At 36.6% G+C, this 13365-nt stretch overlaps 1 protein-coding gene across 3 annotated transcripts; it reads left to right on the top strand.

The window, feature by feature from the left end:
• The first annotated feature begins 3294 nt into the window (after positions 1-3294).
• LOC132037542 (filament-like plant protein 3) lies at positions 3295-9375 on the top strand. 3 transcript variants are annotated; one of them, XM_059428068.1, is made up of 5 exons: positions 3295-3696; positions 4007-4162; positions 5258-5438; positions 6000-7714; positions 8791-9375. In XM_059428068.1, exons 2-5 carry the CDS (start codon positions 4046-4048, stop codon positions 8926-8928), a joined length of 2151 nt encoding a protein of 716 aa, XP_059284051.1. In that variant the 5' UTR covers positions 3295-3696; positions 4007-4045; the 3' UTR covers positions 8929-9375. The 3 variants fall into 3 exon arrangements, with proteins under 3 accessions (XP_059284051.1, XP_059284050.1, XP_059284052.1); XM_059428067.1 differs by having other exon boundaries at positions 3296-3579; XM_059428069.1 differs by lacking the exon at positions 3295-3696 and having other exon boundaries at positions 3705-4162.
• The last annotated feature ends 3990 nt before the right edge of the window (positions 9376-13365 follow it).

Here is a 13365-nt window from a genome sequence, read left to right as displayed (position 1 = left end):
GTGTTGGAGATCCTACGAGGATTTTTCCAATAGATGATGTTCAGGTGACAGAAAAGCTAGTCTATGAAGAAGTGCCCATTGCCATCTTAGACAGGCAAGTACGAAGACTTCAAAACAAGGAAGTGGCTTCAGTTAAAGTCCTATGGCGAAATAACAACCGAAAAGAGATGACTTGAGAGGCGGAAGAGAAGATGAAGTCCACATATCCGCACTTATTTCAGCCCCCGGAAGAGATTCATGATGAGACATCGAGATTATGAGGTATGTATGTCTTATTTTTATGCATATGGGTCGTGTGTGGCCAACTTATATTGCTATGTTATGGCACTGTGAGGCAATGTTATTGTGGGTTGTTGTGACAAGATGGTAGTTCCATATTACAGGGGAAACTCTGGCTAAATTTTCGTAGAATTCCCGAGTGCTTAACATTCGAGGTCGAATGTTCCAAAAGGGGGGGAAGAATGTTACATCTTGAAAATTTCCCGTTAACGTATAGGGAATAGATTAACGAAGGGTACGACGTATACGAGGTTTTGATAAGTAAGAAATAGCATTTGATGACCCTAAGTAAGATTTCAAAGACATTTAAGGTAAGGGAAGAAAGTTGTTAAGGAAAGCAAGTTATATGTTGTGTGTCGGGCAAGATTTATGAGTATCGAGTTAATGATGTTTTAATGATGCTTTGGAGAAGAGTTATAACGTCCCTTAGATTGGTATTGAGGTGTTAAACAAGTTCCAAGAAGGTTCCATAAGGATTGGAGATCAAACGAGTCAACGAGAATGATTTCGGAAGAACTGGGCATTATACGGCCCAACATACTAGCCGTATAAATTATACTGGCCGTATGTCTGGCCGTATAATCAGCCCAGAATGACAAACCTCTCTGGACCAAATCTACGGCCAGACATACGATCAGTATAATTTATACGGACCGTATGTTGGTCCGTAGAATCTGGTCGAGACGATTTAAATGTTGATATAAGGGACCCAAGTTCATTTATTTTCATTTCACTTTCACTCCACAACTCAATAATTCTCTAGAACTCTCTCCACTCTTCATCCCCAATAACCTAAGAGAAATTGATGATCAACTTCATCAAAACAACAAAATCAAGAGTGTGAAACACATTAAAGTTCATCCAAACCAAGAAAATTCCAAGAGAAGTGAACTAGGGCTTTGGTGCAAGAAGAGTATTTCCACTCAAGGTTTGTTCCTACACTATCTAAGGTGAGTTTTATGGTATTTTCATATTGGTAAAGGTATTGAGAAGTTGAAACACTTGGATTGTAGAGGAGTATAGAAAATGGCTCATGAATGTATGAATAGTGTCATTTTGAATAAAAGCTTGGATTGAGTCATGATTATTGATATGTTGTGATCGTAAATAGGTTATGAATGACATTTAGAACATGGGATAAGTGTTATATGTGAGAGAACACGATAGTGAACTATGACCATGATTATAGAAGAATTGAAGTGAAATTGTGAAATGAGGAGAATGTGGATGAATGATGATTGTTACCTATGATATTGTGAACGTTGTCATGGATGTTTGGGAGTTGATATGTAATATGAGGAAAGTCGTATAAACAAAGGAAATGCTGCCCAATTTTCTCTAGCTTTAGTAAGCACGTTCTTATAATCGTTTAGCTAATGTTAATACGCATTCTCTTGAAGGTAGAAACGTGGGCATTGAAGGAGGACGAGCAAGCGATAGAATAGTTAAATGAAAAAGGTATGTGAGGCTAGTCCTTTCTTTCTAAGGCATGAATCTTATGATATGATTTTCCTCTTCTTCTTGAGGATTTCCTACATTCCGGAAAAACTAAGAGTCAATGTTCATGAATAGCCATATAAGATAAGAGATACATTATGAATACGATAACGATGATGATGAGCTTGAGTCTAAAAGATTCTAGAGTCCATGATATGATGTTTCTACAAAGCTAATGATATTATCTATGATCCATTGATGTTCCCTTATGTGTACTCACCTTAAAACGTAGTCCCTCCAAGGTGAGATATAACGATTATGATCACTCTATAACGTAATCGGGGGTTTACGACCTTATGTCACCCCGACATAGCTATAATTGCCCTCAAGTTCTAATGTATGTTCTGGTGATAAATGTATAATGATGATAAGTTATGATAAAGTCATGATGTGCCTATGAGATGAATGATAATGATAAGTCTATGATATGTACGATGATATAATTCCACCGCGCCTAAATGGCCGGACATATCACCGCATGAGCGGCGGCCGGCGTATGTGATTCCACCGTGCCCAAAATGGCATGGGACATGTCACCGCCAAGGCGGGGCTTATGATTCCACCGTGCCAGGTGGGACACGATCACCACTAGTGGGCGGCGTATGATGGTTACTCGGACGCAGGTTAATGATGATAATGTATATGTAATATGATGAGGTAAACGCTATGGTAACACATATGATATGCTTATGTATGATATATGTATGAAAAGTATCCGCACCTAAAAGTACGCAGGTTGTATCTTCATCCTATGTCTTATGATTTCTGTATTATGTTCATTTCATTCTTGCCTTACATACTCAGTACAACGGTCGTACTGACGTCCGTTTTCTTTGGACGCTGTGTTCATGCCCACAGGTAGACAGGGAGGTGATCCAGATTCGTAGGAGCTATTAGCTGATTGGAGAGCACTCCATTGTCCCGGAGGTGCCATTGATTTTTCTTTTGTGTATATATATTTTGGGCATGACGAGGTCCTATCCCGTCTCTATGTGCACTCTAGTAGAGGCTCGTAGATAGGCATGTGTGGGTAGTATGGTCTCACAGTTTCACATCGTATGTATATGTATATATATATATGTATATTATTTTGATAGCCGAAGGGCTTATGTATATAAAGGTAGATACGTTTCAAATGAAAATAGATTTTCTATGATTATGAGCATAAGAAATGTGAATGAACGCGGGATGAGTAATAGAATGAGTGGTCTTTCGGTGGTTGGAGATGCCGTCATACTTTAGTCGGGTCGTGACATTTGCGACGCAAAATTTCTAAATTTTTGGTCCACCTTTTTTTTTTTGTGTTTAAAGTTCCCAAATTTTTGGTCCAGCCCCCTTTTTTTGTTTCCCCTTGATAGTTTACAATTTTTGATTCCGTAAATTTTGGCAATAATATGAGTCTGCTATTTGTCCTCTCGCCATCGTCGTGGTACCCACTATGATGAATTATTAAATCCATGCGCGGGAATAATATTTTATTATTTGTTTGTTAAGACTAAAACGAATTATTTATTTGATAGAAAAACCAAACACGAAAAAAGTCATTGTCTTGTTTTGATGGAGAAACAAAGAAAAAAGCAAAGTTATCTTTGTCTCCACTCAACAACACCTCACCAAATTGATGTTATTGCTATGACTATAACAAAAGGCTCCAACCATACTTTTTCTTTATAGCTAAAATCAAATCTTTTTACGGGAAAGATTGAAATAATTAAAAATAGGAAGGCACAAGAGTTGCAGTTTATTGTATGTTTGGGACAACTGTTTAGCTCTGTGTTTGCTGTTGAAGATTTGATGAGGATGGTAATTTTTCTTGCATGGATGATGTGTATAAAAAGTTGATTTCTCTTGTGTGGAAAGCCTCAACTTTTTGTAACATGCCTTTGTGTTTTTTATGTTGGGGGTGGCTTAGAATAGAAGGTACTATCTTTTTTGTGGTGGGTCACAATCTTTTTCTCAGATTTTGTGTGGGTTTCTTTAAGATGGGGTTTATCCCCAGTTAGTTTGCTTTGGCTTTGGCTTTGGCTTTCATATCATATGAGTTGTTGATTTTGAAATGCCTCCAACTTTGAAAGTGTTAGGTAGTGATTGTGAAGTGTGAATTCTAATCAAAGTTAACAAAAAAGCCCCCTTTTTTCACGTTTTCACTCAGATGAATAAACCAGCTTCCCTATTTGGGTTGTTGAGTATTGCTGATTAAATTTTGCCTATTTGTTTGGATACAATTTAGGAATTTTGTTTAAGAATGAGGAGGTAGGTTGTCCCTTGGATGGACCGAAGGAGTTGGTTGTGGCGGAGGAAATCATCGGAGAAAAGTCCGAGTGGTGAAACTGAAAGCTCAGCTGGATCCATTTCATCCCTTTCTGAGAGGTTCTCTGATGATCAGGTTTCTATCCCTTTTTCTATTTCCAATGAGTACCGGCTGTATTCTTTGATTACTTAAAATGGACTACATTGTTGTGCTTATGGTTGGTTGCCATATATAATCATTTTCTTTTCACCCTATACTTGCCAGTCACATGACCATTCTATTCAATCTACTGATCAAGTTACATTCAATTCAGATTGCTTCTTTTTGTTCCTTTTCTAGAGTATTATTTTTTACTAGCATATTATGTGGATTGTACTTCATTTGTATTTGATATTCAGTGCACTCATGAATAGCTGCTCTGAGTGCTGAACTTGTTACCTCTGTCTCAAATATATCAGATTGGCTGCGGCATGAAAGGTCTTGTGTTAGGTCCCTTGTTAAAAAGAAATGTATCCCTTAGCACTAATATCTCTTGTACTTGCTTGTCATCGATTTCAACTCATTACTAGCTTCTTTGGTGCTATGCCTATTTACCTCAAACTGGCTGCTGCATGGCAACTTTTGCTTTAGGGTTTTCAGTGAATATTCAAGCTTCAGACAGGAAATTCTGAATGGTTGCGCACTGTTGTCCAGCAAGAAGCCTAGTTAATTGCGCAGGGTAATAAAAATTACAGAAACGCTACCTCTGTCCTATACATTGAATGCTCTAAGCACATAAGTGATAAGATATGTACTAGGTGACACATTTGTGGAATTTGAGTACACAGTGGTCAAAATGTTTCATTACGTCCCGCTTGTCATGGATGAATCCACATGTGTTCTATACATGATTCATAGGGTGCTCAGAATTACATGGACTTGATTCCTCCATGTACATATCGACCCATCATTTCTCTAATATCTGGGAAGCAAGAGTTATATGATATTCTAACGCTCGTTACCCTGTTATTGCTGTAACTTTTTCCCCACACTCCTGCCTTTGCTGAAAATAGAAAGTGGGAGATGTACGGTAGAAAAATGCTGCGAAGGAATAATTATCATTTCCCTCCGGGGTCTTAATTGATTAAACAAGATCATTTTAATGACGGAAAAGATACTGAAATATTGATGTAGTGAAGTCACCTTTTTCTTGATGTATGCTTGCTGATGGATCTTTATTTGTTTCCAAAGGTTCTTCTGAATCACAACATTCAATCACCTGAAGTCACATCTAAAACTGCTCCCAATGATGAAGAACTTAATGAAACTGTCAAGACTCTATCAGCTAAATTATCAGAAGCTCTTGTGAACATCCGTGAGAAGGAAGACTTGGTAAAGCAGCATGCCAAAGTAGCCGAGGAAGCTGTCTCAGGTAGAACTTTATTTCCTTGAAGGTGAATCTTATGCTGGAACTCCCTCTGCGACTTTACTAGTTGTCATTATTGCCAATCATTAACAATACATCCTCCATAGATTTAATTTTTAAAGGACACTGTAAATTGTGACCTCTTGCCTCTAACTTATATTATAGTAGTTGAGCTCAATATTATGTATTATCTATCATATTAAGGGTCACAGGCTTGTTGAACAAGCATAGATCATTGGTTGGCTCTTTATTTACAGTTTCTGCAACAGTTTCTTGAGGAAGATATGTTGTGAGTTTTCCATTTACTTGGGCTATGCTATGTCAATGATGTTTAAGCTCATAATCAATGAATTGGTTGTGCAAGTGGAGATCCAAACTCCTTTGCAGCTTGAGCTGAAGTTCTTTAATGAAGTCAAATCCTAAAATGGAGTATTTAATAGTAGTTGAAGTCTAAAATGGAGCATTTAATAGTTTCGACATAACTGATTGGTAACATGGTATATAAATTTCTGCCAGTTAGATATTTGCTTTTGACATTTCTTCTGGTCAATAATTTTGTTTTATAAGGATGGGAGAAGGCTGAAGCTGAAGTATTGATCCAGAAGAGACTAGTTGAGACAGCAAACCAAAAGAACTCAATCCTTGAGGACCGTATCAGCCATCTTGATGGAGCACTTAAAGAGTGCCTGAGACAGCTTCGACAGGCAAGAGAAGAGCAAGAGCAGAATGTCCAGACAAGTTGTGAGTGGGAGCCTAGAAAGTCTGAACTTGAAAATAAGCTTGTTCAGCTCCAGTCTCAACTGCAAGCCAAAGACAGTAACGTCCAAGATGTTCAGATTAGGCTTGAATATGTAGAGAAACAGAATTCAATCCTCAAGCTTGAGCTTGTTTCCATATCTGAGGAGCTCAAACTGATGACATCTGAGAGAGACTTAAGCACTCGTGCTGCTGAAACTGCTAGCAAACAGCAGCTGGAGAGTATCAAGAAGGTGGCTAAGCTTGAAGCAGAATGCCGTATGCTTAAGGCAGCTCAGAAAAGATCAGCAGTTAATGACCACAAGTCTACAGTCCGAAATGATAGTTGCAAAATGAGTAGTTTGGAGCCAATTAATAGTGACCAGAGCAGTTCTGGCTTCTTGTCTTCTGCTTTAGTTTCTGAATTGAGTCAGTATAAACATGAAAAGCCACATACAAGAGACCTTATAGCATCGTCTCTGGAGATAAATCTGATGGATGATTTTCTTGAGATGGAGGAGCTTGCAGCACGTCCTGACACAGTGTGTGAAAGCAGCAATGACAGAGGAGCTCACACTGGTGAACCCATTTCAAAAACTGAAGTTAGAGCCGCAATTAGTCAGACAGCTGAAGTGGAGAAGTTGGCAAACATGGAGGAGGAGAAACTGAAACTAGAAATGGAATTAACTGAGTGTCAGGGCAAGCTTAAGATATCTAAAGAACAGTTAGAAGAAACAAAGGACAATCTAATTGAGGTAAGAGCTCAGTTATCTATGGCAAATGAAGCAAGGAGAAAATTGGAGGCTGAATTCAAGGCTAATACAACAAAGCTTAAAGACTTCACAGAACATTCGCAGAAAATGGAGGCTGAGATTGTGGAGCTCAAAGCAAAGTTATCTATGGAAAATGAAGCCAGGAGAAAATCGGAGGCTGAATTCAAGACTACTATGACAAATGTTAAAGATTTAACAGAACATTCGCAGAAAATGGAGGCTGAGATTATACAGCTGAAAGCAAAGTTATCTATGGCAAATGAAGCAAAGAAGAAGACTGAGGCAGAAGTCGAGTCTGCCAATACTACAGTCAAGAATTTAGATGAACGCTTAGAAGAAGCACAAATTGATGTAGCGGAGCTCCAAGCTCAGCTCATTATAGCTAATGAAGCAAAAAGAGCTGCTGAGGCTGAACTTGAGGCTACCAATGTGAAGCTTAAGAAATTAGAATTTTGCTTGGAGGAAACTGAAGGCAAGTGTTTAGGGCTTCAAACCCAACTAGAAATGGTGGAAGGAATGAAATCCGGAGTTGAGGCTGAACTTGAAGCTACCAATGCAGAGAAATATGTGTCAGAGTCACAACTTAAAGCGACAGTAGTGAAGCTGCAAACGTTGCTTTCTAAAGTTGATTCTCTTCAAGAAGAGCTTTGCGAGGAAAGGGATTTGCACCAGAAAACTGCTGCAAAGTTGCAGAAACTGGAAATTGATAATTCAGTGATAAAATATGCCCACCTTCAGAAAGCAACTATAGTCGGGGAATTTAAAATCAATAAGGTCAGTCGCCAAATACTTTCATAGTTCAACCTCTTGTGCAAGAATTTAAAACCTTAAAATAGCTTATAAGTTCTTACAGATTACTTGCTAATCAACTGGCAACCTGTTGCTAAGTGCTGATCCTTCATTTTCGTAGTTTCTCTTCGTCTAGAGGAGATTAAAGATTGATCATATTTTTATTCTCGGCAACAGTTAAAGGGAAAATTGGTTGTCATCTACATTCAGTGATATTTTAAGTTGCACAGAATGTGACAATACATGATTACTTTAGGTACTATAGTATATTTGAACGCTCAAAAGATATGTTTAAAAGTTGAGCGTTGAAGGTGGAGTAAAAGGTTACTTAATGCGGAATATGCTTTGGCTGCATTTGGTGTTTCAAAACAATAAAGAATGAACGTGAGAACATCTCTCTATTGTCTAGCCCTTAAATTATATTAAGGTTGTCCTAAGAAGTCGATATTTTCATTAGAGTAACTTTTCTTTAAACACAAGACTGATTCATAAGTTATTCAGGTTTTCTGTTACTTATAAGGTAAAAATGACAGTTTATTCAGTAGGCTCTTGAGGACAACCAAACCCAGTAATTAATTTTCTGTTAAACATAAAACTGCTTCATAAGTTATTCAGATTTTCTGTTGCTTCTAAGGTAAAAATGACAGTTTATTCAGTAGGTTCTTGAGGACAACTAAAACCCTGTTTTACTTTCAGATCATCCATAGCTTATCTGGTTACATGCAATAAGTTTTTGTATTGCTATGTGATTTTTAACTCTCCAGAAGTCCTTATGTTTTACACTATGGTGAGAGCATAGTGTAAAACATTGTATCTCTTTTTTCTTTTTCTTTTTTTCTTTTTTTTTTAAATGCTAGACATTCCAATATTTTGGGTCTCTTATCGCTAGTAAACTTTTTGTAGGATAGCGCTAATATAAGACTTACATTAAGTGGGGTAATTTCGGTGTCATTTGTTTTATGTTGCATGCACAAATTTATATTCCAGAAACCCTTGCCAGTGGGTTTTCAGTAACTAACAAGTTTCCCATGTTGATATCCATCTTTTCATGTGCATGGCAGGATAAAGAAATGGCAGTAGCAGCTAGTCGATTTGCAGAGTGCCAAAAGACAATCGCTTCCATTAATTGGCAATTGAAATCCCTTGCTATCATGGATGATTTCTTGATTGACTCAGATGAAACATTGCAGATACAATGACATCCCCCTAAAGGTTTGGTTCAAGGAGTTTCCTTCTTGTGGCTCTCCCTACCAAAGATTCTGAAACTCAACAACTTCGAATAGACTGACAGGGTTGGTCGCCTTTGAATTGACAATTTCTTTTTGGAAGGAGGATAAATGTCGAAGATTGAAATGCAGCATAAAACCCGTAGAATTCACGATGGAACAATTGGATAGCTGAAGAAGTTGCAAACCTGGAATAACAAAGTCTTTGGTGCCATTTATTAAGTGCTTAGACATGAATTTATTAGGTAGATAATTTTTTTTAAAAGTCATGCGATGTACTATTGATTATTAAGTGCTTATTTGAAGTATATAAAGGTTCCAAATTCATTGTACAGGACGTTTCACAAGAAAAAGTATGTCCTCATGTATCATACAATTATTGCACGACTCTTTATCTCATTATTAAATGGTTGAGAAACACTAGAGGTGTTAAATGGGCGGGATTGAAATTTGAAATTCTCAAATTAATGAAACAAGGAGTAATAAAAGTTAAACATATAAAACAAAAGTTAATGGCAGAAATGGGCTAAAAATTTGTGTCTACTATGCCAACTTGATGTAGGCTTTTTTGAAGGGTCTATTTTCTAAAAAACATTTTTCGCGAAAATTATTTTTCTTGAAAATTATTTCTGCCGATTTTTTGTGAAAAATACTTTTGAGGAAAATATTTTTCGTGGTAAATATTTTCGAGAAAAACATTTTTCGTGGTAAATATTTTCGAGAAAAATATTTTTCGTGAAAAATATTTCCCTTCATATTAAATATACTACAAACTTATAAGATACATGATACAAGAAAAGTGTACATATAAAAAAAAATAAAGTAAATTTCATGCAATAAACCCAAATTTAAGTAAATCTTAAAAATGGGTTAAAATTGGGCTAAGTTGGAGATCACTTTGGGCTAGGTGCAAAATTAAAAATCCAATATGCTATCTTGAGCCCAAAAAAAAAATTTTGGGCGAATTGAATATACCATCATCTTTTGGATAATTTGACAGGCAAGAACATCAAACCGTATAGGCTAGACACTCCGTCGGAATGGGTTATACGTGATCCTTTTCAAAGCGAATGATCAAAATGATCCGCTTAATGTATGAGCTTCGGTTCCATTTGTTCCTTAAGGTCGTTTGGTACTCGGGATAAGGTAGAATATTCCGGGATTAAGTTTGACATTAAAGTTATATTGTGTTTGGTTGACGATATAAATTTATGTCCGTCAACCAAACATAGTATAAATTTAATCTCAAACTTAATCCTAGATATCTCACCTTATCTCATCAAATTTGAGATTATTTTATTTCACCTCCCAGGTGGATAAATTAGTCCAAAAATTGTAATTCCAGGACTATAATATCGGGACAATTTAGTTCGCGAACCAAACGACGTATAAGTAAGACAGAAAAATGGTCCTTAATGTATTTCAAAAAGTCATCAATTTGGTCCTAAGCCATATAAATGAAGATAACTATTACTATTAATCTCAACGTAAATGGAGGCCCTCAGTGTCTTTCTCCATCACTTACTTAGCTCAATCGAAGACATTATAGATTTCTCCTCCCATACAGGGACGGCTCAATGATATATGTGGCCTGAAGCGAAACTTCAATGAGAGGCCTTAAGTTTTTCGGTGCGATGTTTTCCTATACCGCTATACAATTACAACCCATTTTTGCTCAATGGATACAAAACACACATGCTTTAGCACCGGGTGCAATGGCTCCTGGTCGGTGCAATAGCAAGCAACAGTTTAACTTGGGGGGGGGGGGGCGGTGATTTAGTGACAGTGGGTGGCAAGGTGGCTTTGTTGCGGGCGGATTCTAATGATTACGAGATAAACAATGAGACAAAGGAGAGCACTTAGACAATTCACCTTGAGTACAGAGAAGTCTGTCGGTAAGAATTCTAATTTTTCTAGATTTTTGAGATGCAAAATTATTACGATAATTTGTTTATAATCGATTTCTTCCAATAGTTCGTTTTCAATTAATAATATAGTTAATCCACTGATTTTCTTGAAGATACCTGTCGTTTTCTCACCAACTTCTTCTTGAATTTTATTTTATCGTCTAACTAAACTTTACCACCAATTTGCTGATCTACAATAAGTTCCCCCATATTTTTCACTTGTAGAATTTTTTGTTTATTAAAATTTATCAAGGGCTCCATTTTGATATTGTATTCAAGTTTCAATCTTTCTCTTTTTTGGGAGTTTTAAATATCCGGATTCATACTTTCTAGATGACATATTTAAACTTTAAAAGATAACTAAAAATATAATATATACTATGAAGAAAAAATATAAAAAATAACAAACTTTAAATGCAAAATGATAACAATCAAACCTGGTTCAGCAGATATAAAACTTGATATTATTTTCACTGCTTGAGTACTCTTGATGCAACGCTAGAATTTGAGAAAAAAAACAAAAGAATTGTCAATTGACTTTTTGCAATGAAAAACAAGATTTGAAATCTGTAGAATGGAGAAAGGCCAAAGTGAAATATAAAAGTAAACGTGAAGGGGCAATTCACTGTAATTTTGGGGTGGTCTTTAATTTTTGCCCATCAAAATAAAAGTATTTAACTTTTACCCTTCGCCTAAAACCTCAGGATTCCGGATTCGAGCCCCTGCTCAGGCGAAAATTAAAAAAAATAATAGCTAGGCAGAGGTTGCCTACAAACTATGCCTTAAGATAGAGTTTTGCAGGCAAACTATGCCTTGGCAAACTCTACCTTAAAATTTTACCTTAAGGCAGAGTTTTGAAGCAAAATTATGCCTTGCGAATTCAAATCTCTGCCTTACGAAATTCCTTAGTTTTTTTACTGAGCTGGGTTCGAATCCAGAACCTTGGGGTATTAGGCGGAGGGAAAAAATTAAAGACCGCCAATTTGAGGGGCAAAAATTAAAGACCACCCCAAAAGAAGGGCAATCCGCGCAAAAAAAATGAAAGTGAAGTACAAGTAGAGAGAGAATAATAATAAAGGGTAAAAATAATGTGGGCCCTGTGATAACGATGATTGTGCACAAATGAAGAAAAAAACCAATTTACGCGTAAGATTATGGTAAAAATTCCCAAAAATACTTTCACTTCCCATTGTTTATGAAAATTGTACTTTCAATTGTTTTTTTTTAAAAAAAATAAAAAAAATAGCGGGCAATTCGCAGAATTGCCCTTCTTTTGGGGTGGTCTTTAAATTTTGCCCCTCATATTTGAAATCTTTAAATATTGCCCTTCGGCTAAAACCCGTAGGTTCCAGGTTCGAACCCACGCTTCATCAAAATTTTAAAAAAAAATTCACTAAGTTGTTTTTCGAGTTTAAATTTGCTTATACCCCCGACGCGCATACACTTGTGAAGGAATTACTAAAGTTATCCGGATCCGACATACTTATGCTTTGTTACTTGGCATAAATATGTCGGTATATTTACCGGATAACTTTGATAATTCCTTCACAAGTTTATCCGATATGAAAGTTTCCCCATTACCTCGAACTTTAGCACCGGCATAACTTTGTGAAGGAATTCAAAGTTATGGGACCAAGATACTTATGCCTTATGGGCGGAACTTGGTATAAGTATGCGGGTTCTTTCTATAACTTTGATAATTCCTTCACAAAGTTATCGGTCCGCATAAAAGTTTGCCCATTAAAAGTATGCTCCCACCGCATTTAACTTTGTGAAGGAATTATCAAAGTTATGCTTTTATAAACATGTCGCATACTTATGCCAAATGAATCGATAGAGTGTTCGGGTAAAAGATTATGTAATTCCTTAACAAAAGTATGCCGAATTTCTTAATACACGCGACCCAAACCTTGTCTTGCGATTTTTTTTTTTTTAATTTATGCTTGAGCGGGGGTTCGAACTCGAACCTCGTGATTTATTGTAAAGCTCAAAGTTGCAAACGCGAAGGGCAAAATTAAAGACCCAAAGAATATGAGGGGCATAATTTAAAGACCACAATATGAGGCAAAATTTAAAGACCATATTTAAAAGAAGGGCACTCCGCGCAAAAAAAAGAAAAATAGCATGTACTACTTACAAGAAAATTTTGAGGCCCCTATAGTGATGGGGCCTAAAGCAGCTGCTTGGGCCGCCTTATCCTTGGGCCGGCCCTGCTTCCATATATCATTGGATATATTCGCCATAAACTTACAATTTTCTTCAAGCTCTATCCCTATATCGAAAGTTTTTTCATGGCTCTTTTCAAGTATTAGGGATTTTGATGTGGAATTTGAAATTGTGTTGAACGATACAAGAGGGTATTTTTGTATTGTTGTTTGATAGCTCAGAAGATGTCACACGCCGAGTGCCTCCGTTTATTTGGATAGAAAAAGTAGATATTGTCTTTACTTATATGACTTAGGACCAAACTAATCATTTTTTTAGATACATTAAGGATCATTTT

The sequence above is a fragment of the Lycium ferocissimum genome, chromosome 11 (assembly GCF_029784015.1).
Source record: "Lycium ferocissimum isolate CSIRO_LF1 chromosome 11, AGI_CSIRO_Lferr_CH_V1, whole genome shotgun sequence".
NCBI lineage: Eukaryota > Viridiplantae > Streptophyta > Magnoliopsida > Solanales > Solanaceae > Lycium > Lycium ferocissimum.
This window is presented reverse-complemented; position numbering and strand designations above follow the sequence as displayed.

Excerpts from the sequence above, each read along its gene's own strand:
- LOC132037542 (XM_059428068.1), top strand. The coding sequence starts at position 4,046 with ATGGACCGAAGGAGTTGGTTGTGGCGGAGGAAATCATCGGAGAAAAGT. Across the intron at positions 4,163-5,257 it reads AGAGGTTCTCTGATGATCAG|GTTCTTCTGAATCACAACAT; the intron begins GTTTCTATCCCT and ends TTGTTTCCAAAG. Across the intron at positions 5,439-5,999 it reads AGCCGAGGAAGCTGTCTCAG|GATGGGAGAAGGCTGAAGCT; the intron begins GTAGAACTTTAT and ends TTGTTTTATAAG.